This window comes from Pagrus major, chromosome 18, assembly GCF_040436345.1.
Source record: "Pagrus major chromosome 18, Pma_NU_1.0".
NCBI lineage: Eukaryota > Metazoa > Chordata > Actinopteri > Spariformes > Sparidae > Pagrus > Pagrus major.
Window position 1 is genome coordinate 30,731,017 of NC_133232.1, and position 24,812 is coordinate 30,755,828.

General features: G+C 41.5%; 2 protein-coding genes across 3 annotated transcripts; both read right to left on the reverse strand.

Moving 5' to 3' along the window:
* Positions 1–553: 553 nt before the first annotated feature.
* On the reverse strand, positions 554–16,943 carry ocrl (OCRL inositol polyphosphate-5-phosphatase). 2 transcript variants are annotated; one of them, XM_073486693.1, is made up of 23 exons: positions 16,529–16,659; positions 15,819–15,897; positions 13,273–13,364; positions 12,566–12,604; positions 12,040–12,153; positions 10,172–10,366; positions 9,814–10,048; positions 9,516–9,689; positions 9,325–9,426; positions 9,104–9,218; positions 8,861–8,977; positions 8,472–8,653; positions 8,072–8,183; positions 7,442–7,551; positions 7,053–7,188; positions 6,808–6,918; positions 6,526–6,691; positions 6,040–6,275; positions 3,249–3,365; positions 2,235–2,319; positions 1,819–1,946; positions 1,574–1,685; positions 1,122–1,342 (listed from the first exon to the last, which is right to left on the reverse strand). In XM_073486693.1, the coding sequence occupies exons 1-23, from the start codon at positions 16,566–16,568 to the stop codon at positions 1,218–1,220; spliced, it is 2,922 nt and encodes a 973-aa protein (XP_073342794.1). In that variant the 5' UTR covers positions 16,569–16,659; the 3' UTR covers positions 1,122–1,217. The 2 variants fall into 2 exon arrangements, with proteins under 2 accessions (XP_073342796.1, XP_073342794.1); XM_073486695.1 differs by lacking the exon at positions 15,819–15,897 and having other exon boundaries at positions 554–1,342; positions 9,814–10,024; positions 16,575–16,943.
* Positions 16,944–18,116: 1,173 nt separating this feature from the next.
* LOC141013038 (protein eva-1 homolog C) lies at positions 18,117–23,407 on the reverse strand. Its single transcript, XM_073486575.1, has 8 exons — positions 23,329–23,407; positions 21,564–21,769; positions 21,347–21,470; positions 19,705–19,857; positions 19,363–19,506; positions 19,208–19,279; positions 19,038–19,118; positions 18,117–18,577 (listed from the first exon to the last, which is right to left on the reverse strand). The coding sequence occupies exons 1-8, from the start codon at positions 23,405–23,407 to the stop codon at positions 18,189–18,191; spliced, it is 1,248 nt and encodes a 415-aa protein (XP_073342676.1). The 3' UTR covers positions 18,117–18,188.
* Between the last annotated feature and the right edge of the window lie 1,405 nt (positions 23,408–24,812).

Genomic DNA, 24,812 nt, shown 5'->3' on the forward strand with positions numbered 1-24,812 from the left:
TCTTGCTAAACTTGCACCCAAAAAAATGCTGCATTGCTTAAAAACAGGAAAATTACTCCTCTGCATTCACCAGGAGGAACAACGTGGCTTGTGTCTTGGCATCACACAGGCCTTTAACAACAGATGATGAGGCAGAAGTGAGGAAAAGGACATGTAAACGAACACAGACATCAACAGTACCACCTTCATGACAAACAGCAGACACCATCACAGATTTGCACCACCATACCGACGATCGAAACAATCACTATTTACAAGATTTAAGACATCAAGAACCACAGGGGGCGACTCTTGGACCAGGAAGTTAGTGTGTGTTAACAGACTTGTTTTATAACTCATGAGGAACTGGCAGATGTAAGGCTCACGGCTGAAGTTACACAAAGACACAGCAAACATTCACGGTTTTTTTAACAAGACGGTAAAAACGAGCTATGAATATTTCCGATGACATATTTTACAACCATTGCAGAGCTGAAAATAAATTGTAGTAGGAAACGAAAAACTGGTGCAAACGTAGATGAAAAACAATATAAATAACAGGTAAAATACAATGTTTATGAGTAATGTTTGTTTTTAATATTCTCCCCTCAGTTAAAATGCTGCAGAATGGATGATTGTCGGGATTTATCTTAAGCTTAAACATTCTTAATATATATTTCCACAATTATCCCATTCCCACTATTTAATGCTTAAAACCATATACTAGTATTCAGTCTACTTCTTAAAACTTAAGGACTTCCTCCTTTTCTTTAGTGTAATCGAGTCTCTCTCTTAGCATCTATGGGATACATAGTGTTTTCACATTCATACCACTCACTGTTATTTTGGCATGAGCACCTACAATAAGAAGGGCCAGCTGAGGACGAGGACGATTGTAGTCTGGAGGCGCAGGGCCTTCACGTCATCAGAAAGTGCTTAGGCATCAGTTCAAACCTCTCCCAAGTGCTTCCGGGTGCAGCGAGTGGTTCGTTCTGTGAATGAACTGAAGATATGACACTTGGTAACATCAGCACAGTTCTAATGGAAGTCTTCCTCTAACGCGAGAGTTTGTGAACGGTGGGGTGCAAAACTGCTGCACTGGTCTCCAATAGATGACAAAATACCAAGTGGATCCTGTTAAACAGTCTCCTGCAGGTCCAGGTTCGTTGCCAGCAGGATGTCAGGTTGGGAATCGACTCCAAAACCCGACTGACGTCATGAGCGACTGTTGACCTCGGTTACTCCTCGTCTCCTGCCATGAGGAAACCCAGAATGAAGTCGATGGCTTTCTGCCGGTCGTTTGGGGTCTGCCTGCCCGCCATGTTGGGAGGCGGTCGGATGAGGAGGCTGGCAAAGAGTGTTGCTGAAACACAAGAACAGGACAGAGAGGTAAAAATTTACAAACGTGAGACTCTTTTTACTTTACACGTTCTATATAATCAGCAGTGCCAAGACAATATATAAATACTGAAACCACTGACTGTATATAGAGATGAATTACACAACAGTTCCCCAAAACATCTCCACCGCCCCCCGGTGGCTAGCTGCGGTGTATGCGATAAGCCCCCTCCCTCTCTATTTTAGCATTTCATACCTATGAGGCTGGCTGTTAGGTTGTTGTTGTGTGAGTGCTTGAGAAGTTCCTTCAGAAAGGCCATTAAGTAGCGAAACACGTTGCGGTGAGCCCGGGGCAGCTGGGAGATCAACTGTCAAACGTAAACAAAGATTAGTCAGACAGAAGAGTCTTTCTACACAGGTCACACCGCCTCGTTAAACATCGCACAGTAAATCTCAGCGTGAGCAGATAACTACGTGGTGTTTTCAGTGTAGTCACTGCACCTGTTTGCAGAGGCGGCTGTCGTGAGCGCAGTCTAGGCACCGTTGGTAGAGTTCGTAACACACCACTGGTTCCGGCAAGGCCTCCAAGAAGATCAGCAGAGCCTCGGCTACAGAGTGGTTACAACCAGCTGCAACAACAGTCAGGGAAGAACAAGCAAACATGGAGTCCAGTGTGGGCCTGCTGATGTATATGGATCTGAATATAACAGACGGGAGTGATGCAGGTGGATTCATTTTCAGACCCGTTTCTGCCTGTTATCTGTAAACTTCCCAACAACGCACTGGTGTCATTATCATGATAATACTAACAAACCCGTAACCATATGTCCCCGGTCTATGTGTTATCTGAGTTAGTATGCTAGCATGTATCTTAATGTTGCTCATGTCTGTGGGACCGGCTTCATAAACAAGGATACAGACGGAGTCGGGGATGCTGGTGTCCAGACAGTCGATGATGCTCTGCAGCTCCTCCTGCAGGCCCGGCGTCTGGAACAAGTCCTCCTGGGAGACATTCAGAGACAAATAAGGAATATTTAAAACAGTTCCCCAAAACCTCCAGTCCAATTAGTATCACTGTAGTTCCTTTGTTAGTTATTGTGTCATACGCACAAGTATGCCGCCCACATGGACTCATAAGACACCACAAGTCATACTGTTGCACCGGTGATACATGTGTCAGACGTCAACATGACTACTGCATTACTTTGCAAACAAAGGACTTATTGTCCCGTCCCAAACTTAAAATAAAATCCTCCCTTTTCCAGAACAGCTCAAGTTTCTTATAATCCTTCATCTTTAAAAACTAATCAGAAATGAAGGATGCTTATTGAAAAGTGTGGAACCGATTTAGTTAAGTGACTTCACTAATCCAGGAGTGTGAAGAATATCCCAGTTATAACAAGACAACGAGAAGATCCATAATGTATGTGCAATGAATGTCCAGTGAAAACCATGCATCTAAAAATCTGGCAATTAGAAGGATTGAGTTGTTTTTTACGAGTTGAGCAAACTGTCTTAGTACCCAAAATGAATCAACAACGTAAAAACCCTTTAACATATCTGAAAAACACATTGTCAAAAAACTGCTGACAGGGCAGTTTCTCAGCTCATGAAAACAGGATGTTTTGTAGATGTATGATTTCACAGGAAACGCTACATAAAATGGATAATATGATATGAAAATAGAGCTGTTACATCATGTTACAGTCTATATATCTTGTCTTGGTCTTTAAGGGTAGATTACATGAAAGTTACGCAGTTTAGTAAAGTGGGAAGTGCTTGTCTGGTCATCATATGCACATCCCTGCACATCACTCCTGTTGCTTCACAACAATACAATTCACTGAACTACATCCCTAACTCACATTTCAGCAGTCCTATCAGTTCTCAGTGATAATCATCCTGTGTTGTAGAGGTTGTGGGCTTCTCACCTGATCACAGGACTTGGTGAAGAGATGGTTGACAAGAATCCACACTTCTTTGGGGATCTTCAGAGGTTTGTCCTCTGTACCTGCACCCTCCATCAGGAAGCTCACCTTTGACTTTTCCTGATGAAAGATGACACAGTCAAGTTTCACACTGACAAACCGTAGAAGAGACAAGAATAGTATGCCTATTCATCACACTAACATCATCATGACATCATTCAAATACTATGATTCACAGAGATTACTATAAATGACTGCAAGTGACACGTCTGATCAATTAGTGATGGAGCAGGAGCAGCAGTGAGATCAGGATTATCTCTGAGGTCTGGAAACTTGAAGGAGGGTCATTTTAGAAAGCGCTGGATATCAAATTCTTTTTGTCTCTGCAAATGGATCCCCGAGACTCAGAAGAGACGTCCAAAAATAACCTCAGCTAGTGAGGCTGCACATAAATGCAGAGGGAAACTGGAGTGGGGCCTTTAATGAGGAGCGATGCTAAGCTAACATGCAGAACTAATGTGATATTCTGTAAAATGGTTCAACACCCAGAGCTTCGACTGTGAACCTTCACAGTATTTACAGCGTGGTGAATCTTCTAGAGGGCATTCAAGACCAAGAAAGCTTTCACATAAAATGTGTAACTGTGACACTGAAACGTTGCCTAATTCAGATTCTAAGAGGAGATCTGTTTACTCATGCAGCTACTCAGTTTCACTGATCGCTAACAAGTTATGAAGTGGAAGACAAGAGTTGTCGTTTGAACTCGGCTGAACGGACCCTAATACGTCTGCTCATTAGCTTTGATCACGTGTGTGAGGGAGCTGTGCAGCGAGGGTGACCTGCTGTGAAATGAGATTTAGTGCGTTAGTGTGTGCCTAACTTTCATTGGACTGGTGTTCCCTGTCCTCAGTGGGCCAGGGGAGATTTAATGGATGACTGATCAGCACACAGATTATAACTAAGCTGGTACGGTCTGGTCTGGTCTGTGAGTGCCTGCGGGTTACCCGTTGTTGCCCTTGTCAGCTTTCTGAAGAGCGAGAAGGAACCGATTCTATTTTCTGATTAGCGAGTAAAGCAAATTTTAATCAAACTAAGGTGTACACAGAAGCAACGTGTCAGATCTTCATGTCTCACCGCTACCCGAAGCAAGAGGCTCCCAATAACCGAGCCTCATGCTGGATTATTTTTACGTAGTTGTTTTCCATCTTAATGCTCTCCAAGCGGCCCATCCCACTGAGATGCGTCACTGCAGACTAATTGTGTTTGTACACACAAGCACAAGGTGGAGAGTCACACCACTTTTCGACTGCCTGGTTGCAGACGCAGCCCTACTCCGCAGTGCTCACCACGCTTTTTTGTCAGACACGCATTTCCAGAGCGTTCTGAAGCACCCGTACCTGTAACGACAAGGTGTGGTTGGCCACTAAGAGTTTAGGCTAGCCCTTTCCAGCAGTCTATACGCTGTAAGCTAGGCTAATCGACTCCCATCTCTAGCCTCCATACTTATGTACAGACATGAAATCAGTATTACATTAAATATTAAGAAGGACCAGTGTTTGAGATTTAGGGGCAGAGATGTCATATAATATTCATAATTATGTTTTCATTAGTGTACAATGAACTGAAACTAAAAATCATCCTATTTTTGTTACCATGTCCACCATGTTGCACCGCCATGTTTCTACAGCTGCTCAGAACATATAGACCCAACACCGGCTCCAGAGAGGGCCTTTCGCACTTGTTTTAGCGGACAATATAGGAAAGGGTGATGCGAGGGGTCTTCAGTTGTTTAAAGTCTACAACCGTACTGCTAGATGCCACTGAATCCTACACACCGGACCTTTGAGGTTACACATTAACAGGCTGTAGTCTATACTGGGGATTTTGTTGATGTCATATCCTGATATGACGGACTTCGAAGATAACTTGACCAGTTTCCCTTTATGACATGGAAATTGAGGAAGGTCAATTAAGTGTCATAAAGCCTTGTAACTAAGGGGATATTGACCCTGATTTACCTGATAGCTGATCAGGATCAGTGTTAATATTTTACCTTTTCCATGAAGCTGTCCTCTCCCTGAGCAAGAAGTCAGCACACACCCACAGTGAAGAGTTGGAAAGGAATGATCAAGGCAAGCAGAGGCGATGAAGGTAAACACAAGAAGAGAAGTAGAAAGAAGTGGTATGCATAAACACAGAATCAGAAGAGAAGATAGATTACTGATTGTTGTTGCATAAATCATTGATCAAGTACACCAGGCAAGTAGGAAAAATGGAATAGTTTAAATAGAAATAAAGGAGGACTTATGATAGTGGCACTATAACCCAAAAGCCAAATCAGATAAAGTCAAAAACAGCTTTATGGAAACAGACAGAGGTGAATGTGTTGAGACCAGGAGGCTATTTATATACAGCACTAATATGGGCCTAACCTGAGTCAGTTCTCCCTGTTTTTAAAGGAGCTCCCTCCCCATGTTTCTGCCACTTCCTCGTTCCCTTGGCCCCTCTTGGCCAAAAATATACAGGTTGAGACATTTTAAGCACTCCAAATATAGGCTCTCTGTGTGACTGAGTTTCCCCTGAGGGAGTGAACAAGCCCTCACGCGTTCCCGCTCAGGTTTCAGGTAGTGAATAGCTACCAGAGTGAGGAGCAGCCATCGGATTACAATCTCAGCTAAACTGCTCTGTGTACAGGAAGGTTTACACAATCAGAGTCTCAACTAATCTGAGGAAAATATGTCTCGCTAATCCTTTCACTTTGGTCTGATTGGATTTCACTTTCCCCGTCCCTCACCAGGTCGATGAGTTTGGTGATGGGGATCTCTCTGATGGGCTTCTTCATGCGGCACAGAGTCTCCAGCGAGGTGCCAAAGCAGCTAGGCAGGTAGTTGCCAGAGATGGTGATGAAGTAGTCTTTGCCACGGTCCAGATGGAGCACCAGAATCTCCTCTATGGCGTCCTCTCCGGAGTTCAGCAGCGTGACGGAGTCTTTACTGACGTACACCTCCAGATAGATCTCCAGGGTCTCATCTGTTCAGGAAGACAAGAGGTTCAACCCTCACAATAACCCAACTTTCTGATGAGAACATTGTCAGAGGATTTCAGGAGAAATGCACCAATCCACAAGTCTTGAAGAGATTTAACTGCATCTATAATCTCCCTTTTACATTTCATCATCAATAATCTAAATACTACATGATCACAGGTGTGAAATTTGAGGTAACAAGCTGAAGGATAATCAAAAAAGAAAAGGGATTTATCAAGATTAAAAAGGACTTACTTGGCTCCAAGAATCCATCGCTTGGCTCGGCACGGAGCCAAGCTTTGCAATACTGCGAGTCATTGAGTTTGGGGATGAAGGCGAAGTGACAGGGGACCTGCCCGTCGTTTGTTATTTGGAAACGCTCCTTCTGAAGCTGCCGGAATTTCACAGTCTCAAATGTGAACTGCAGGACAGAGAAAGAGAGGCGACATTAACCACAGATTCCTCGTGACTTTAACCTACAAATTGTATAAAACAATTACAATATGCTACTCTTTTTTAAAAGGTTTTTATTTTCACCTCTCTTCTGCTCAGAGATACAGATGGAAGGAAATCATTCTCCATTCTGTCCATCGCCCGAACAATCTCCTCAAACACCTTTTTGTGGCGCTCCTCATTCACCACCTTAACCTGTTACAGAAACACAAATGGCCTATTTAGAATAAAGTATTCATTACATCCACGTCACACACTTTGTTAAAACTAAATGCAGGACCTTGCATGTGTCAGTTTAGGGTTTCTTGTTGGAGAACATAGCTTCTTACCCCGATGGTGAAGAGGGAGCTGACAGGCTTGTGGTCACTAGTTTGCAGCTCCATGTGACTCCGGTATTTGAGCTGCTTGACATTGTTGCCTCTCCACAAGATTCTGTCACACCAGGCCGGGACACGGCACTTCCCACTGCAGGAAACAGTCACAGTTTCAGAGCCAAAGCGGGGGGTCAGACATCAGACACACACACAGTACTGCTGACTCTGTATTAGTGTAACGATAAGGCCGGGAAATGTTTCCTCGCTAGCAAAATGTTATCAGGATTGCAAAGAAGAGAAACTGAAACAGAGAATGATTCGGCAATAACAATAAAATAGCAAGTCCTGGAGCGATTTTGTGTATTTAATCATTTTTAAAAGAAGATACAGGGATATGTTTTTACCTTGAGTCCCATCGATCAGTTTTGGGGTCGTACTTATAAGTGGGAATGAAGTTGATGTCTCCCTCCATGAAGTCTGTGAAGGCTCTCTTCGTCTGTCTCTGAATGTTCAGCTACACATAAAAGAGGCAACGTTTAAGCGTATTATTTGGTGAAAGAGCTCAAACAGAGTCATTGAATATGCTTGACCCTCACACCGAGTTAAAGAGGAAATTATGACAGATTACAAACAACTTGTGTAGTAATGGCAAAACAACTTCCGTTATACGTCTAACCTCAAATTACCAGGAAAGATTTACCATTTTCAGTTACGCAACACCGTCATGCATTTACACAAGAATTGCAAAATACACACACAGTCTAATATACAAGCAAGTATATTTTACTACTTCACAGGGTCTCACTCAAGTGAAAAAGTCTATTATTTTATGTCAAAATGACGAAACACACGACAAATTATTCAAGAAATACTTTTATAACTACTAAAGAGGGAAACTGTGGCTAATTATAGAAACAGAAGCAGTGATTTTGTTTCCGTTGCTTAAGTTAAAAGTAAGTATAAGTGGTAGCAAGTTTTGTTTTTGCTGTTTGTCATTGGTGCAAAACCATTACATTTAGACAGCAGTCTTTTACCTGATCAACCTCCTGAAGCTTTTTAAGCTCGCTATTAGCAATGAGCTGTTTGACCTCAGAAGCATCGTACATGAACAGGCGATAGTTTAAATCCCCGAGCCAGATTACGACACTGAAACACAAGAAGAGACGGATGAATCTTAAAACTTTGTGGTGATTATGATTATCCTTAAAAACACAGAGTTTTAAGCAATAAGCTGGAAATGTGAAAAAGAAATGAGAATAAATAAAAATACAAAAGTAAAATTTAAAAAAAAAAACTGAATGAAACAAGAATTGTGTTCCAGCAAGTGAAGAAAAAAACCTCGGGCTGATGATACAAACATAATGAGTGTAAAATCAGACTTTACACATCAACTCAGAGCCACATTCTCACTCTGGACATGAACGAGGAACTCACTCGTGCTTGACGATACTGAGAGGGGGGTAGTCCAGTGAGTGGAAGGTCATGCGGGCGCAGATGTCTTTATAGTCCTGGTTGCGGCGCTCGAAGTCTTCCACGTGCGCTGCTAGATGGGAGTTGACGATGCAGAAGCTAGTGTTGTGGAAAACAAACCTCACTGCCACGCCTCCTTTGTTCCCCTGGAAACAAAAAAATTCAACATTAACAGATCAGGTTTAACATTTAAACTGCCATTTATTTTAAGTTTTTAAGTCAGTTCTATGTGTTTAATATTAAATAAATCAAAAAGAGGCCTTGAACGAATAGAATCATGTTATATTTATGTCATGGTTGTCCATTAATTTTTGTATTTTGAGGAATGTGGTCTGAGTTTAGTGTGAACAAACCATTTTTCCCATGATTCCCGTCCCCACATGCTCTGCAGCCACTTCTTTTATGTGACTCTTGAGTGTCTTTTTGACAAAGACCACGAGCATCATCCCAACTAGTCGTATGATCCGAACCTGGAGACGCACAAAAAAAAAAGACAAAAAGCAAGTTAGTACCTTTAACAATGCATCAACATGGCAGGACCCAATTTTCATACACAGTATTAATTTGTGGCAAATGGCTGCACGATGACGACTCACCCTCTTGTACTTGGCTTTTGGGTGCAGGCTCCTCTCTACAGCTTCCACCCACAGCTGCTCCTTAGACGAGTCCATGTAGAAGAAAGCTTCAGTGCTCAGGTCCAACTCTTGAAAACTACAGTCAAAAACCAAATCACCGTATTAGATATTACTGAAGTAAGAAGAGAATGATATCTCCTGTTCATGTTTAGAAAAGTACTGTATGATAAGTTCTCACTGACCCGAGAGCATACATATCAGGCGGTTCTGTGTCACAGCAGAGCCACGGCTCGAGGGTGCTGTCTGGAGACTGGCCGTTCACGTTCCATGTTCCTGTGAAAAACCTAAAGAAAACAGAAAGTTATTGCACAGTGCAGGGTTAATGTGTGCAGGACAAAACCAACGATATACAGCATAAAGAAGCTCTTCTTACCTGAAGGTCTGGATGTCCACATACTCGCTCTCCTTCTTACCCAGGCGGTGTTTGATGAGGTATTCTCTCTGCCCCGCCTGGCTGGAGAACATAGCCTGTCTCATGCTGTTGGTGGTGGGACTGTCGCTCCAAGACATCTGTCTGTCCACACGGTCAAAACCTGACCTGTAACTACTGTAATGGAAAAAGCAGACATTATTTAAACACCAGCCATATTTTATCCAACATGGGATACTGAGCCATCAGCCAAAAAGTACCCAATGTTTCCAATAAAACTGACATGATGTACTGAACTTACTCTGGTTTGGAGCTGTCTTTGGCCTGTAGGGAGAGAGCTCGGTCTTTAGGGACTGGTGGAGGAGGCAGAGGGTTGGATGGAGTGTAGGAGGCTTTGCGAGGAGGTAGAGGAGGGACAGGCGGAGGCTCCCTAGAGGCCACTATCCGATTCTGATGGTTCTTCTTTTCCTCCACTTTGAGAGCATGGCTGAAGTTGTCCTCAAAGCCAAAGTCTGAGACAAGTGATTGAGCTGGATCTTCAGAAAACAGTACGTTCAAAAGCGGAGGATTCATTTAAAACAAAGAGAAACTAATATGGAAAAACAAAACCTTAAGATGATAACTGAAACATATAGCAACACAGTGTATCTGCACATTACCTGTGTTAGTCTGATTTGTTGACATGCTATTGTTGAGGTTGAGAGGCAACGTACTGGTAGATTTGGGCGGGTTGACTCCAGAGCCCACAGAGTTAGCAGTCTTGTTTGCTCTTTGTGGTGGGATGGGGACTGGTCCTCTCAGGGCTGTTGGTGCAAGGGGCTCCATCGCTTTTTGTGTCGCGAGTCTGGATTGAGCTGCGAACATTAAACAGCATCGTCAGAAGGAAGCGTTAAATAATCCAGACTTAACACAACCTCACTCGGGCAGAGGGGAGCACCTTTTTAGGCACCATTTTAAATTATGTGAAAAATAAATTAATAATAATAATAATGGTGCTACAGTTTGCTCAAAACGGAAAATAATTCGCCTTATTAAATGCTTTTACTTTACTTACATAATTTTACATCCTGGTGACCTTTCTAAATGTAAATATGAACACAGATAAAAAATGAGCCAACACCCAGAAGAGCAATGCTGTTGCAACAGGAAGTAGGACAGCAGTTAACAAGTGGCCTTGTTGATGACGAGGCAGAAGACGGCACAGTTCCTCTGGAGTACTACTGATTACTATGTCGTAATGCTTAATGAAAGTAAATGATAGTAGAAACTGTAGTACAAGTAGGAACTGGATGAACAGGTTCTGAATATACACACACTGTATTTACAACTCTCTGCCTGCTTACTGAACCTGCTTCAAAATCTATTATTTCACTAACTTTATCTTAGTATATAAATATAAATAGTCACAACACCACTACAGAATACTTCAGTTTAATACGGATATTTATATTTTGTGATCTCTGCACAGCTCACAGTGTTTTGTGAAGCACGAAGATAACTAGTGCAGCACAATCAATCACAATATGGCCAAGTGCAATACCCAAAAAGTAGAAGCTTGTAAAGGTGAAATGTGACAGAACAGGATTATAAAAAAGTACTGAAACGCTGCCCCGGTCTTAAAATCTCAGTCTCCAGATTATCAAACATGTTTATTTGCTACAAAGCTCATAGGTCACGTCAAGATTGTAATAGTTTTCTCAGTGAAAGTTAAAACTGTGAATGCAAAAATGATGATTCTCACTAATCTTGAATCCTATTCGCTCCCATTATGTGTCAAAATAATCGCAATATGATTGTTTTTTGGTTTTTTTCTACCACATTGTGAAGCTCTAACTCGAACTAACTCTTTAATAGTTTTTAATCTTAAGATATTTTTAAACACATTTCTGGCACCTTGCTTTTTTGCCAATGAAATCAAAGGTTCATCAGGCCCGAACATCATTTTAAAACAAACAGAATGAAAACACAGCACTCCTCTCCGTGAGACAATATATGTTCCTCATATGGGAAATGTTGAATTGTGGCATCTTTTAGACTGCAGATGACTCATCATATATTCCAGCCTGATAAGTCACCAGAATATCTTGAATACAATGATTATATACATAAAAAAAGAATAGATAGTACATACAAAGGCAATATCCAAGCTAAATGTATCATATTTCTCAAAATGCAAAAAGAAAAGTACCACTACCTTGCAAAAATGTTGACACGGCACAATGATCCATGCATTTACTGGCAAAAAAACAATCTTACACGTGGCTAAAACATCAATTTAAGAATGAAAGCGTACTGGCGTCAGCTTTACTCCTTCCTGGCTGCACTCACAGAGGTGGGCTGGCACCTTTAAAGGTGGATCCGATATCAAAAACTGCCAAGTGAGTCTCTCCACCAGCGTGTGTGTGGTAAGAATACACAGGAAATCAGCGAGCGGTGTAATCCACCCTCAGTGAATAAATCTTAGATGAGTGATTAAATAATTAATCATCCGACTGCTGTAGACTGCTGACAGACGGTGGAGTCTTACCTTGTTGCTGAGCACTCTTCACCTGGGTGAGGAAAGTCTGAGTCCGCTCATCATCCTGGAGTTCCAACAGCAGCTCGGGGGATTTTTCTCCTTTGATTCGTAATCTAACTCGGGCTGGAGACGGGTGAAGAAAACACACACACACACACAGTTACACACATGTTTAGACTCTGCAAACACAACAGAAATGCAGACTGTCTAGAAAACAAAGCAAAGTGATTTAATAGGGAGACAATTCAGCATTCTTTCAGAGAGCCCTGGTAACTCATGACCAGCATCTGCTGCTAAATAAAGGGCACAGACACTTGGCTAAAGGCATGCCCTAAAAATGTAGCATGGCTGGATAGAAGCTGTGTGCAATAAATGCCAGGGTCTAGCTCTCTTATGTTCCCACAGTAAATTATTCTTTCCGGCTTGCTTGAAAGACCAAAACAACATATTTTCTGCATCGTGTCTGTTTGAAAACAAAGCTTAGCATTCTAAGCACAATATAATTTGAGGTAAAGAGGTAAAAAAAAGTACTTACAATCTACTGAGAAGTTGATAAGAAGAGCCTCTTCGGCCTCTGAAATGAAAGAGGAAAGAGAGTTTAGACGGTGTGCGCAGTCCAAAGGTCTGTTGTGAGAGTAAACCACAGGTGTTGTAAATTATTTCAACAGGCTCTGGTTGTTGTGTGTGTTGATTTTCAAATTCTGTCTCCTGCCACGCACAGAGGAAGTGATCCCTGGACTTTCACTTTTACACCACTGTGATGTTACCTGAGTAAACGGTAACACTACCTCGAATGTACTTTCAGTTTAGAAACATGCAGCCACTGGAGAGAGATCTCACAGAAGAAAACAAAGACACAGAGAACAGTTTGCAGCGGTTGGCAACTTAAAATATCCCAGAATTTGATTAAACTTACCCAAGCATACCCAAAAAAAAAGTTCAAAGGAGCTCTGTGCAACCACATATTGCAATTTACATGTATTAATCACTTTTTTATTATACGTGAGGGGATTGTAACGTGACTTGAAAAAATGGGACCATCCCCGTCTCTCTTGGTTGCCTATACAAGCCTTGTTGATTTGAATTTTGAGTCCACACTCAGCTAGCAGAGCGCAACAGTAGCTAACAATAGTTTAGAAATGGAGTCAGCCAACATAAACTAACCACCGGAGTCGGCACAACACAGAGTCCCTTTAATATTGTGAATTTGAAATAGAACAAAGACAAAAAAAAACGACATACCTCGCACAATTTCAAAATTACCGTTGATGGGTATGGACAGCTGAGGCACTGGACGAGCCACAACAGCATCAGGGGTGGCTAAAATACCCAGTCTGCGTGAGAACAGCACAGAGATCTTCTTAACATCAGCTTTGTGAGGTTTCAATATCATCCAAGATTATCACAAAAACATAAAGCATATACAGACGATCTGCTTCAGCCATTATCTTGCAATTAAAATTGTGTTTCATGCACAGAAATCAGGGTGAAATCATTAGAATAACTGAACACTTGAGATGCAACATGGGTACACGTACTGTTAGGATTAGATCATAATTATAAAGTGATTAAAATGCACATGCACACATGCAAAAATCTCCGTTAGGATAATCTGCTGAGATGCTTAATGGAATAAACACACAATGACACGACATTAACTGATAAACTTTCTGCCTCGGTCAGGTTTTGTTGTCTTCTGTAGCACAGAGGAGCACATTAAGAGGAGCTACGCCTCAATATCAGCAGCTTCAAATCTGTGATGTGGGTTAATGTAGGTGGGGTCGTATTTCACTCTCTGACAATGGCTGACTAACAACCAGGGTCAGAGCAGCAGGCTGGGCACCGCCCACGCTTCCCGTCCACTTCATAAGAACTCTGATTACTGTTGACGAGAGGAAAGTGATTCAGCACTGCTCGACTGCACATGTCAGAAGGACTCGCAGTTCCCCTGAATCAGCAGAGGCCCCTCATGTTGTAAGCTACATGACAATCAACAACAGAGAACATCCTCTTCTCGAGTCTCGAGGGTGTAAACCAAATATCAGAAACACGGTGCAATGAAGCAGCCCTGAACGGAGCATGAATATTGTGGTAAAGCTCATGATGTCGGGTTTTTAATGAGACTGTAAGATGTTTATTTTTTTAAGGTTATCTGTTTTTTTTTTCTGTTCACATTTGAGAAGCTGGAATGGATTTTTTTTTAATTCTTAAAAAAAATGCTCAACCTGATTTATCTATTATCAAAATAGCTGGGGATTAACTCAATAGTTGACAGCAAATCGATTAATCACTGCAGCTTTACAGAAGACTGTGCTGACAGAGACGACGGGCAGTCATGACTAGATCCTCACCAACACTGACCAGAGGACGCTTAATGAGATCCTTGATTAACACTACAGCCTCAAAATAAACTCTGAATTAAGAAAAAAACACTTTCAAGCTCAGATTCACATTGGTATTTACCAAACAACTACACAAATCCTTCTGATTTGAAAAAATGTCGACAATATGTTATGAAAACGAAAACCCTGACAGCACCTGATCTTCTCGACTCTTCACCGTTTCTCCCTGTCAGGAGAGGAATTCAGTCTGTGTGGTTTTAACGCAGTCAGCTGAGGACGGAGCTTGTGTGCCCATGTGAGTCTCATTACAGTTCAGGACTGAGTGGAGGAATTCTGGATAATGCGAAGTGAGCTGGCTGCTGGTAGGTGTAATTGCTTTCTCCTTCACTCTAACTTACGCCACAACCTGCTGCTACAAACACAAACAACACTGACGATTTAACACACCCACAACATCCCCTTTTCACAGAAAGACAATGCTGAAGCTGCCGAGACGCAGGTTAAAATCCTGCTAATAAACACTGAGCCACATCACGACAGCTCCAAAAGGCAGCACTGTGCTGTCGCTGACTTTCTGACCTCAAGAGTCACTCATCTATTCAGCAATCAACTGCAAGACACCTGAGACTGAAAATGTGTGTGGCTACAACAATCAACATCTGTTTATGATCTTAAGGCGTAAAAAACTTTCCTTTTCTCCTGAAAAATGCTAAATATGCAGGTAGTTTTTAGATAGTTCCCCTGACCTGTTTGATTTAGCCTCACAAACTTCCTCCAACAATATGCTCATGTAATGTTATTCACAATAAAAATCTACTGACCAACCCTTAAACACAATAATCAAACTGTACGATCTAAATCATCTTGTTTATTGCTCATTGTGAGGCTATCATGGCACACACCTTTTTGATACAACGGACTGGATATTGAACCATTGTGATATAAACCCATTTGCAGGTTAGAAGGCATAAAAAGATACACAGCTGTTTAGTGCATGTCGATTAAAGGCACGGCAGCATAAAATACAAAGTAGGCCAGTGATGTCAGATATACAACAGCTTGTATCGACCTTCAAACGTGGAAAAAAGCTGGCAAAAATGAAGTAAATTCACACACACACATTTATTAAAAAATGTTGATGTTTCAGTCACAAAGACCTGTCTTGGTGTCTCGTGGCTGAGACGTCGAATTTTTTTTTTTAAATCAACCCATCAATGCAGAGGTGAAAAGTGTGTGTGTGAAGTAAGTCTTTTTCTGCTGGGATTTCATTCCTGCACCACATAAAGACATAAAGCAAGCGGTGCTCGTGTTGCCTTCGACTCAAAAACTTCATACATCTACACGAGCCGCTTCAGACTTCAGACATAACCTGTGACATCTCGCTAGATTTACCTACTGCCTGACAGAAAATACATACATCTTCAGCCATCAGGATCTCATACTTACACAAACTCTCCACCTCGCTCAATTAGTGACAGTAGTCTGGGCTCCCTCTGGCCAGCCCTCAGCTCCTGACCTCTTACAGTGTGAGCATCACAATCAAGGAATTATTCTGACTGAGGATGATGATGACAATGATGATGATGAAATGATGATGATGAGAGACACTGAGCTTTGAGTGAGGGCTTTGATTTTAGGGAGTGTGGCTACATTAGTATGAGTGAGAGCAAACACAAGTTACAATCTCTGTGAGAAGAAGCCATGCTTATTGAAAATTAGGAGGCAAATTAACGTGACGAATGACAAGTCATAAGGCACTGACAGAGGAGAGAGCAGCTGAGTGGCTGAGGTGGTTAGTGGCAGCCATTATAACTTAAAAGAAACGTGGTGGCTAATCAAAACTAAAATATAAATCTGATCCACACTAAGGGAGTTTTATTAGCTAGCCCCTTAGCTAACTGGTCATACTGTTATGATTAGTAGTGAGCTGAGTTAAAAAGTCAACTGTATCTAGTAAGGAACAAGGTGAATAAACTCACAGCTAACAATTAAAATGTATTAAACCTTCTGGTTATCAAACAATCTTTACTAAGTTAAGCTAATCGTCGCGCTAAGTGACTAAATGATGCAGTGAAGCTAACGTTAGCCAACAAGCTAATCCAAACTGGGAAAAAAAATCACATAAAAAGGTTGTAACTCAATTTAAAAAAAGGATATTGCCAAGCACTCCTCGTCGCATATCCCCACGGAGGACATTCTTACCGATGTAGGACAAACAGCGTTTAATCATTGAGTGTGGACTTTGTGTCGGTTCGGTCCAGACGCGGACAGAGAAAGTTAAATCCCCGCCCGGTCCGGCGGCGGCGGCGGCGGCGGCGGCCTTCCGGGGTGACAGTGGTCCGGTTGCTAATGCTAACAGCTTGTTAGCTTGTTAGCCAGATGTTGTTGTTGCTGCTGGATGTGGATCAGGTCACAGACGTTCAACAGAGCCGGTCAGTGTGCGCCATTGTGTGGGGGAAAACGCCTCGAAATATCCGGTTCGTGCTCGGTTCGTGGGGCAGGCCGGTCAGACTACATGTCTGGCTGTTAGTGTCAGATTTAAGCTAGTTGGGCTCCAGCAGAGTTTGCTATGTGGACTCTCCCTCCTCCTCCTGCTGCTGCTCCTGCTGCTGCTCCTCTCCTCCCTGCCCGCTTATTCGTCGATCCGGCTTCATCGTCTGGGTTTTTAGCCGTGGCTGACATCAAGTGTGACGCTCACAGCGCCACCTGCTGCCGCGGAGTGTGGACGACAGCCAGACTGCAGCCTCTCAGCCCTGACTGACTGTCTGTGATGGTAAATAAACACATCTGTTTGACATTTTGAGATTTAAAACCAGTGGTGGAAAGTAAATATTTACATTTACTCGAGCACTGTAGCCTCCTTCATTTTGAGGTGCTTACTTATGCAGGTTATAGGCTATTTTATTATAGTAATCCACCACATTTCAGAGGGAAATATGTTTCTTTTACTGCGCTACAATTACTTAACTGCTGTAGTTACTTGATGAACCTAATTAATATGATGCATTGTTCTAATTTAAAGCCACACAAACCCAATGAACACAATAATTTGTGTGTCAAAACTATTATCTTTTGCAACCTGAAATAAAAAATAATAATTGTTAGTTTAGCCAGATGAATATAACTTTTATATTATAATAATGTACCTTTTTGTTCTACTATGTTAGAATGATCTAGATATGTTGTCACATATCGTACCATATTTATTAGTTATTATATACTATACTATAATCATACTATATTGATTTTCTATGTTATATAACATGTTGCTAATATTTGTCCTTATGCCATGTCTTCCATCCCATACTATATTATTCTGCACCATATTATGTCAATATGTTAAGACGTTATACAGTTTTGTTACAATATAACTTTTCAAGTATGGTTGTGAAGCATTCAACAGAGACATCACTGTAAACAAACCATATTTATTATATAGAATAACTTGAATTGTAGTGTACAGTATAAACTGGTTTCAACACTTCAACATGGCATCCTAAAACCAAAACATGTAGGCAGAAAATTAGTGTAATTAACTAACTAAGCTGAATCTTTGACCTCAGTGTTATTTAGGAGAAAACTACAATTTAAAACAAATTTGATTAACAAATCTACTGATGTTAATCTTTGATTTGATTAATGATTGTAATTAGACTAGCGCATTAAGACTTTGTGTATTTTATTCTTATTTAGAGTCACTGGAGGCAGAGTTAAGTGCTTTAAAAAGTAAAATAAATGTGTAATTACAGTCCACATCTTAAATTTCCTAACAGAAGGCTTCTTCAGCTGCAGTTTCACTCATACATGTGACCTCTCTCAGTTGTTGTACGTTTTAATCTTATGAATGGCGTAAGGGCTGGAGTCTCGGTGTGGCCACATGTCTCCGTTGGGCAGGTCTCTGTTGGGATGATCCGCCTCTCGATCGACCATCTCGACCGTCAGAGTGGAAGGGCCGAGGATGTCGTTTGTCCGGTAGGATTGTGTGAGACGACGGAAGGACGAGGTGTCTGAGATGTCGTCGTCAAAGAGGTCCTCCATGAGCTCCTTGCGCCGTCTGCGAGATGCTTTCAGCTCGTCGTTCAGCTCAGAAACCAGCTCTTTAACGTCCCTCACTATTGTGGAGCGCAGACCAAACAGGCAGAGCAGGAAAACCAGACCAGCACAGATCCCAGAGACAAAGTACAGAGCCACTCGCTCTGGGAGACCTGGAGGAAATCAGACTGAATGTAATATGTGCTGGTGTAAGACTCAGCAAAACATCCCGTCCCACTGCACCAAATTATTCCTGAAATGACTGTACTGATGTTTTTATGTGTGTTACCACACATTTCTTACACTTTGCATTACTGTTGACATTTACCAAAGTGTGCAGTGGCTTTTTGTGCACCAGTTTAGTTGGGTTGTACTGAGAAAATGTCCATTATCCCGGCAAGATTCACGTTTTGGGTGTCAGCAGTAATGCAAAGTGTTAATGCAAATTCGGTATTACTACATAGAAAATGTCGGGGAGTCATTATATTATGTTTATGCTGTGATGTACTATAAATGTGATGTGCTTGAGTTAAAATAATATATCAAAACGCCTGAATGGCCCTTTATGATCAACAATGATAAGAAATGTACATGCCACCCTGGCCTGAGCTCTACAGGCATCAGCGCACATACCCAATATTTTTTCAATGATCTCCAGAGAGTTGGTTAAGAGCACGTTTTGAGGCCTGTAGGTGGGGCCAGTGTACCATCCACCTGCAGGCGAGAGGGGTCTGGGCTCAGACGCCAGTCAAAGTCTGCAGCATGCAACAAAACCTGAGGGCTTTTTTCAGCCTTACTCTCACCATGAGTGTAGTCTGAGATCATGAAAGGATCTGTGGACCCTCGACCCACATCTTCCAGAAGATATCGCGGCACTGAGGAGAGAATGAAAGTTTATTTTTACATGATGCAGCAAACCATGTCAATCAGAATCTGTACCATCTGGTCCTTCACGCACCACAAGTGAAGGACACCCGCAGGTGTTTCCTGGTGCCGGGGAAGCAGGGGTCCCCAAAGGTTTGAGTATCGGCCAGGACTGAGCAGTTCGCTCTGCCATGACACCTGCGTGACACCTTCCTCAGAGCCGAGGGGGACAAACACTCTGCAATAAAATACATTTAGTTAGATTAATAACTTTAACAGTTTAATATTAAACCGTATGCTCTGATTAGAAACATATACTGTGATCAGATAGTGAATACTCCTACTGAAAACACACCAGTACACATGATTCATTGTTAAATAAATAGGGCTGATATTTGTTCCACTACAGATGACAGTAAAGTGTCCTGTTTCAGACCCATGTCAACATGTGATCCAGGCTCCTGAGGACAGTAAGGACTGCCGTGCAGCAGGTGTCCGAACGAGGCCGAGTAGATGGTGAGGACAGTCTCATTTTTACACATCAGCCTCAGACGCTCATTTTCACACACCAGCCTGGTGCGGTGGTGCTCTGAAAAACAGACGAGACGTATAAATACATGAGTACAGAAAGCCTGTGAATATCTAGTGGAGAAACTAAATGAACATATTTTACTATTGTTTTAGCTGTTTTTGCATGAATGATAACAGATTTCATCCTACTGCCGAGCTTAATTCAAGCCAGTTGAGTTATATTATTAATGCTACATTATAATTTGACTCCATACATTTCAAATATTGTTCTCTGCTTTTTTCTGCTTTGTCCTGCATGCAGAACAAATCTGTGGCAATCATAATCTGTATATTTTAAAAAAGAGATTTACTTGACCGTAAGTCCATGCACTTTATGTTTGATAACGTTTAATCCAAGCTCTGTTAAACATTTCACTATAAAAAAAGTCAAGTTTGTTCAAAGTCACAATTGGTTAAATAATACTATTTGAATATTATATAAAATATTGTGTTCTCATTTGTATATTTATCATTTTCTTCTTTATTGCTTTGTATTCGCTCTGAGTCAGATTTTCGCTCCCCTCTTACTTTATTAACAAAATTTACCATTGAGGGGTCGTTTGGGATAAAAAATAATAATAAATTAAGTTGCATTTGTGTTATTCTTGCACACTTTCAACTGCATTACCTGCAGAGAAAATGTGACTTAATAAACTACAGTTGAGATGATGTTATCTGTGATTGATTCAGGTCACTACAAGTTGATTTAAGTGATCAGAAGCCAGTGGCTGTCTGTCAGGTCAGATAAGATACAAACAATAAAACTGTTATGGTTCTCAAAAAAACATCACACCATAGTTTGTGAATGATTTAAGGTTTTTCACCAAACATCTCCAACTCAAGCTCCACTTATTAGCCATTTTCCAGAGCTTTCAGTAATTTTGTACTTTTTTGAGTTTCAGGCAGATACTGTAGATTTGTTGACATGTTTAACTGATAAATCAACATGGACGAGTCCTGAAAGTGGGATGGATCGAATCATTACTGGAACAACCCTGAGGTGAAGAGTGAACGTTCGTGCTTCACTATGGGCTCCTTTAGAAAATGGTAGATATCAATATAAAATACACTGTTTGCAGTGATTTACTTTAAATTGTCCCGAGGAACATAATCAGAGTGAAAAGATTTCTCCAAGGGAACAAATCTAGTAATTATAATTATATTTAAACAAAAAAAAAGAGAACGCAAGTATCACCCTGCTAGTATCAATCAATCAATCAATCAATCAATCAATCAACCAGTCAATCATATATTTATATAGCACCTTTAAAACAAATCGAAATGCAATTCAAAGTGCTTTACAAGTGATTGAAAAAACCTGGTATATTAAGAAAACGGGTTTAGAGACTGATGCACACATATTGCAATAAAATGAAAAATGAAAATAATTAAAGATTAAGAATAAAACATAAAAACAAGCAATAAAATAAAAGATAAAGACAAAATATCGCACGTAAAAGTTGATTTTACGATTTGATTTGATGAAGTGTAGGGCCTCAGCAGTTTACCTGGTCTGCACTTGTAGGCGACTAGCAGGTACTTGGTGGTGAGGGGACAGGGGTCCTGCCCAAACACTGGACTGTAAACAGGGATGTGACAGGACTGGCGATCCTGACACTCTGACACCACCTTCTGCAAGGGGCGAGAAAAACATCTTTAATCTGCTGTGTGGCTCACAAAAACATTCAAAGGAGGCAAAGACTTGACATTTGTCTCTTTATATACCTCGATAGCGACCGGAGAAGTGCACTCTGTGTCCTCCTCCACAGTTGTGTTTGAGTTTGCAGAGGGACACAGATGCTGGTTAGGAACACGTCGTCCGTAGAAAGCTGACAGGACGGTGACGGACGTCCTGGAGGGACACTCGATGACGAGCGTCTCTCCTTCACAAGCGTGAGCCGTGTGGTTCTTCAGGATGGTGTGAAGGTAGACTGAAGGAGAGCACAAGATGATACTGATGTAACTTTTATGTATCTGGTCATTGTAGCAGCAGCATTCTTATTATTTCTTATTTAATCCCTTTGTTTTTTAGGTTTTTTTTTGCTTTTTGTAGAGTAAACTTACAAACACCTCTCAGATCATATCTTCTTCTCCTGTATTAGAAACAGTGGATGTGTGTGAGTGTAATGATCAGTCTACATTTGGCCCTTTTTTGTAGCACGACTGTTGAATTGAGAGTTGTTTTAAAGGTCGACAGCCACACAGTAAGACATGTAAGGAAGAATAAATGAGCAATAGATTACATATTATAATTTCCTTTGATAGAGTCAATATATTGTTTTAATATTAATTTGCGATCAGTCACAACCCCCGAGGAATTTTTTGCAGGAGAGTTTGCATGCAGGTGGAAAAAAAACCCTGAAAAACTCGGAGCGAATCATCAGTCATTGATGCAAATAGTCAACAATGTGATCACATGCTTGGCAAAACACAAGCTGATATCTAATCTGAAACACAGTGGTGTCACTTTCATCTCATTTGAATACTTATATAACTCCTGTTTGCAGAAAGCAGAAATGACTAGTCGACACGGTCATAATTACTCGATAATACATCTTTTAAAAATGCTTCATTGTCCACAATTTGCAAGTCAACAGTGTGACTTAACAGATCCTTTTTTTAGTAATCGCCCAGCTGTGGTTGACGACTGGGTGGTGTCCCAGTCACTGGGTGTAGCTCTCCCAGACAATATTAGGACCGTGACTGCACGTACAAATATACAAGACGACAGAGCACAGACACAGAAGTGAAGCCTACTCCCAAGTGTGCTTCCCGTTCTTGTCCCCCTTTTGTGTGCAAGTGTGCAAGTGTGTGTGTGGTCTTAATCTTTGTGTCTATCTCTTGAGTGTTGTATCTGATGATTAACTGTTTATCACCAAAATGTTGCTTTTTCTAAAAAGAAATGTCAAAATACCTTTAAAATGACACTTTTAATCCATGTGTGAGACCTGTGTGTGTGTGTGTGTGTGTGTGTGTGTGTGTGTGTGTGTGTGTGTGTGTGTGTGTGTGTGTGTGTGTGTGTGTGTGTGTGTGCACCACAGAGGCAGTTTGAAGCTCCAGGGAGCAAAAGGGAGGCAGTACCAGGCACTCGCTCACAATGAACTATTATTAGGCCCCTCAGAGCCTCCAGCCGCACAAAAAAATGGAAATATCTGCCGAGGTCAGATAGAGAGAAAAGGCTGCGATGCTTACAATTTGTTACCATAACAAGATTTTATCGCCAGGAGTCAAAACAATTCAACTGTAGATAATTTAATGCTTCGGGAGTATCTCGTCCCGTTCTGTGAAGACCTAAGTTCAGGACCTTGATTCTGGTCTCTCAGCATGAGTCGCACCGGCTGTTTGGACAGCAGGATGTGCGTTAAAGTTGAGTGATGCTCAAGAAAGCTTCCTTTTGCAAACCCCTTCACATCTGACAAAAAATTAACCAGTCAGCATTGGGACTTTCTCCTGAAAAAGCAATAACTGATGCCAAAAACAAAGCACTTACCAGAGAAATCAGGAGCCGAATGTGTTGTGTGGATCTTCAGAGCCAATAGAAGAGGTAAGACGAGGCACAAGAAGTCCATGGCACTGTCATTGTGTGCAGACCCTGCACAGCAGACCCCGGGGTTTTCTTGTAATGACTTGTTGTGCTGCTGACTGCCTGGGAGAGAGCGGTCAGTAGGTCAATGACGCCATTGTGTTTACAAGAAACAGCCACCCCTAAAAAAAATCACAGTCGACTGCTGACAGAACTGACGAATAAGCTCCAGTGCTGCTTTGGCTGAGCTTGGGATGATGTGTGTGTGGATGCACGTACATTTAATGTGTATTCTTGATGTCTGACGCTCACCTGGTGGACAGGTGCGGAGGAGAATTAAGTGCTGCAAGTAAAAACAAGCAACGTCCCTGCACTGTCAGCACCACGTTCAGTAAAAAGACAATATTTCAGTCAGACTTTGATCGGGATTAACTCGATGAAAGTTATGAAGCCACATACTGCAAAAACCTGTGATGTGACCCTTCTAGTGATTGGTTGTTGCAGTTTGAGGCTTATTTGTTTGTTTGTTTGTTTGTTTGTTTGTTTGTTTGTTTAACAGGGACAGTGCACAGCTTCTTAGCCGTACCAGAGTTAGATAAAAGCTCATTTACATCTGCAGTCCCTGGGCAGGAGATGGAGACAACATATCTAAGAACAGGATTTCAAAAACATTCAAACGTGACAACAATAACAACCAGAATTCATGGGATAAGGAAAAGGACAAAATTGTGTCACATGAGTTTGAAGAAATAGTTTATTTTGCAAAATAAGCTTTTTCCAACTGTTTAGAGAATCAATAAAACTTTCTTGTCTGGGGGGTCTTCAGAGCCTGAGATGCTGAGGGACCATGATTATTTTTATTTAAGCCCATTGACGCGCAACAATTGAGCCAAGATAGACTAATATCGCTGTTTAACTTCAGACTAAAACCAAATACATAAACAAAAAAAGGTCCGTCCTAAAACATTATTAGTTTCTGGCTCTGGGAGAGCAGAGGAAAAAGAAAAAAATCCCCTAAACTGTAGGCCTATCATCAAACTATGTCTCCAACCAGATCACTTTCACTTTCTGGTCTCCTTTTGATGACTACTGTAGCATGTTTTCACTTCACTCACTGAGCCTCCCCTGAAACTATTGACTATTTACTGAAAGCCCCCCCAGGAAAAGCACAGGTGTAGAGGCCTGCTTAGGAAGAGGGGGAGCTATTCAGAGCGATGAGAAGTAGCGCGCTATAGTCTGGATTATCAGATCTGGCTTGTGATCAAAGTTTTCAGTCTGTGGAGCCAAAATGCTGCAGCTTTCTCTCCATGGTGGGATCTCGTGTAGCTGCTTCAAACTCTCCTCTGCTTGCTTGTATATTACTTCTAACTCTTTCATTGATGTTGCGGATACGTCCAAATACACGTAGCATTGATATCTATTGATATCAGTCTGTAGCCTATGACCGAAGC

Coding starts and splice junctions, on each gene's coding strand:
- ocrl (XM_073486693.1), bottom strand. CDS start 16,568: ATGTCCTCCGTGGGGATATGCGACGAGGAGTGCTTGGCAA. Junction 10,367..12,039: donor GAAGAGTGCTCAGCAACAAG/GTAAGACTCCAC, acceptor TAATGTTCGCAG/CTCAATCCAGACTCGCGACA. Junction 10,049..10,171: donor AACAAATCAGACTAACACAG/GTAATGTGCAGA, acceptor TGTTTTCTGAAG/ATCCAGCTCAATCACTTGTC.
- LOC141013038 (XM_073486575.1), bottom strand. CDS start 23,407: ATGGACTTCTTGTGCCTCGTCTTACCTCTTCTATTGGCTCTGAAGATC. Junction 19,858..21,346: donor CGCCTACAAGTGCAGACCAG/GTAAACTGCTGA, acceptor TCTGTTTTTCAG/AGCACCACCGCACCAGGCTG. Junction 18,578..19,037: donor GATCATTGAAAAAATATTGG/GTATGTGCGCTG, acceptor GATTTCCTCCAG/GTCTCCCAGAGCGAGTGGCT.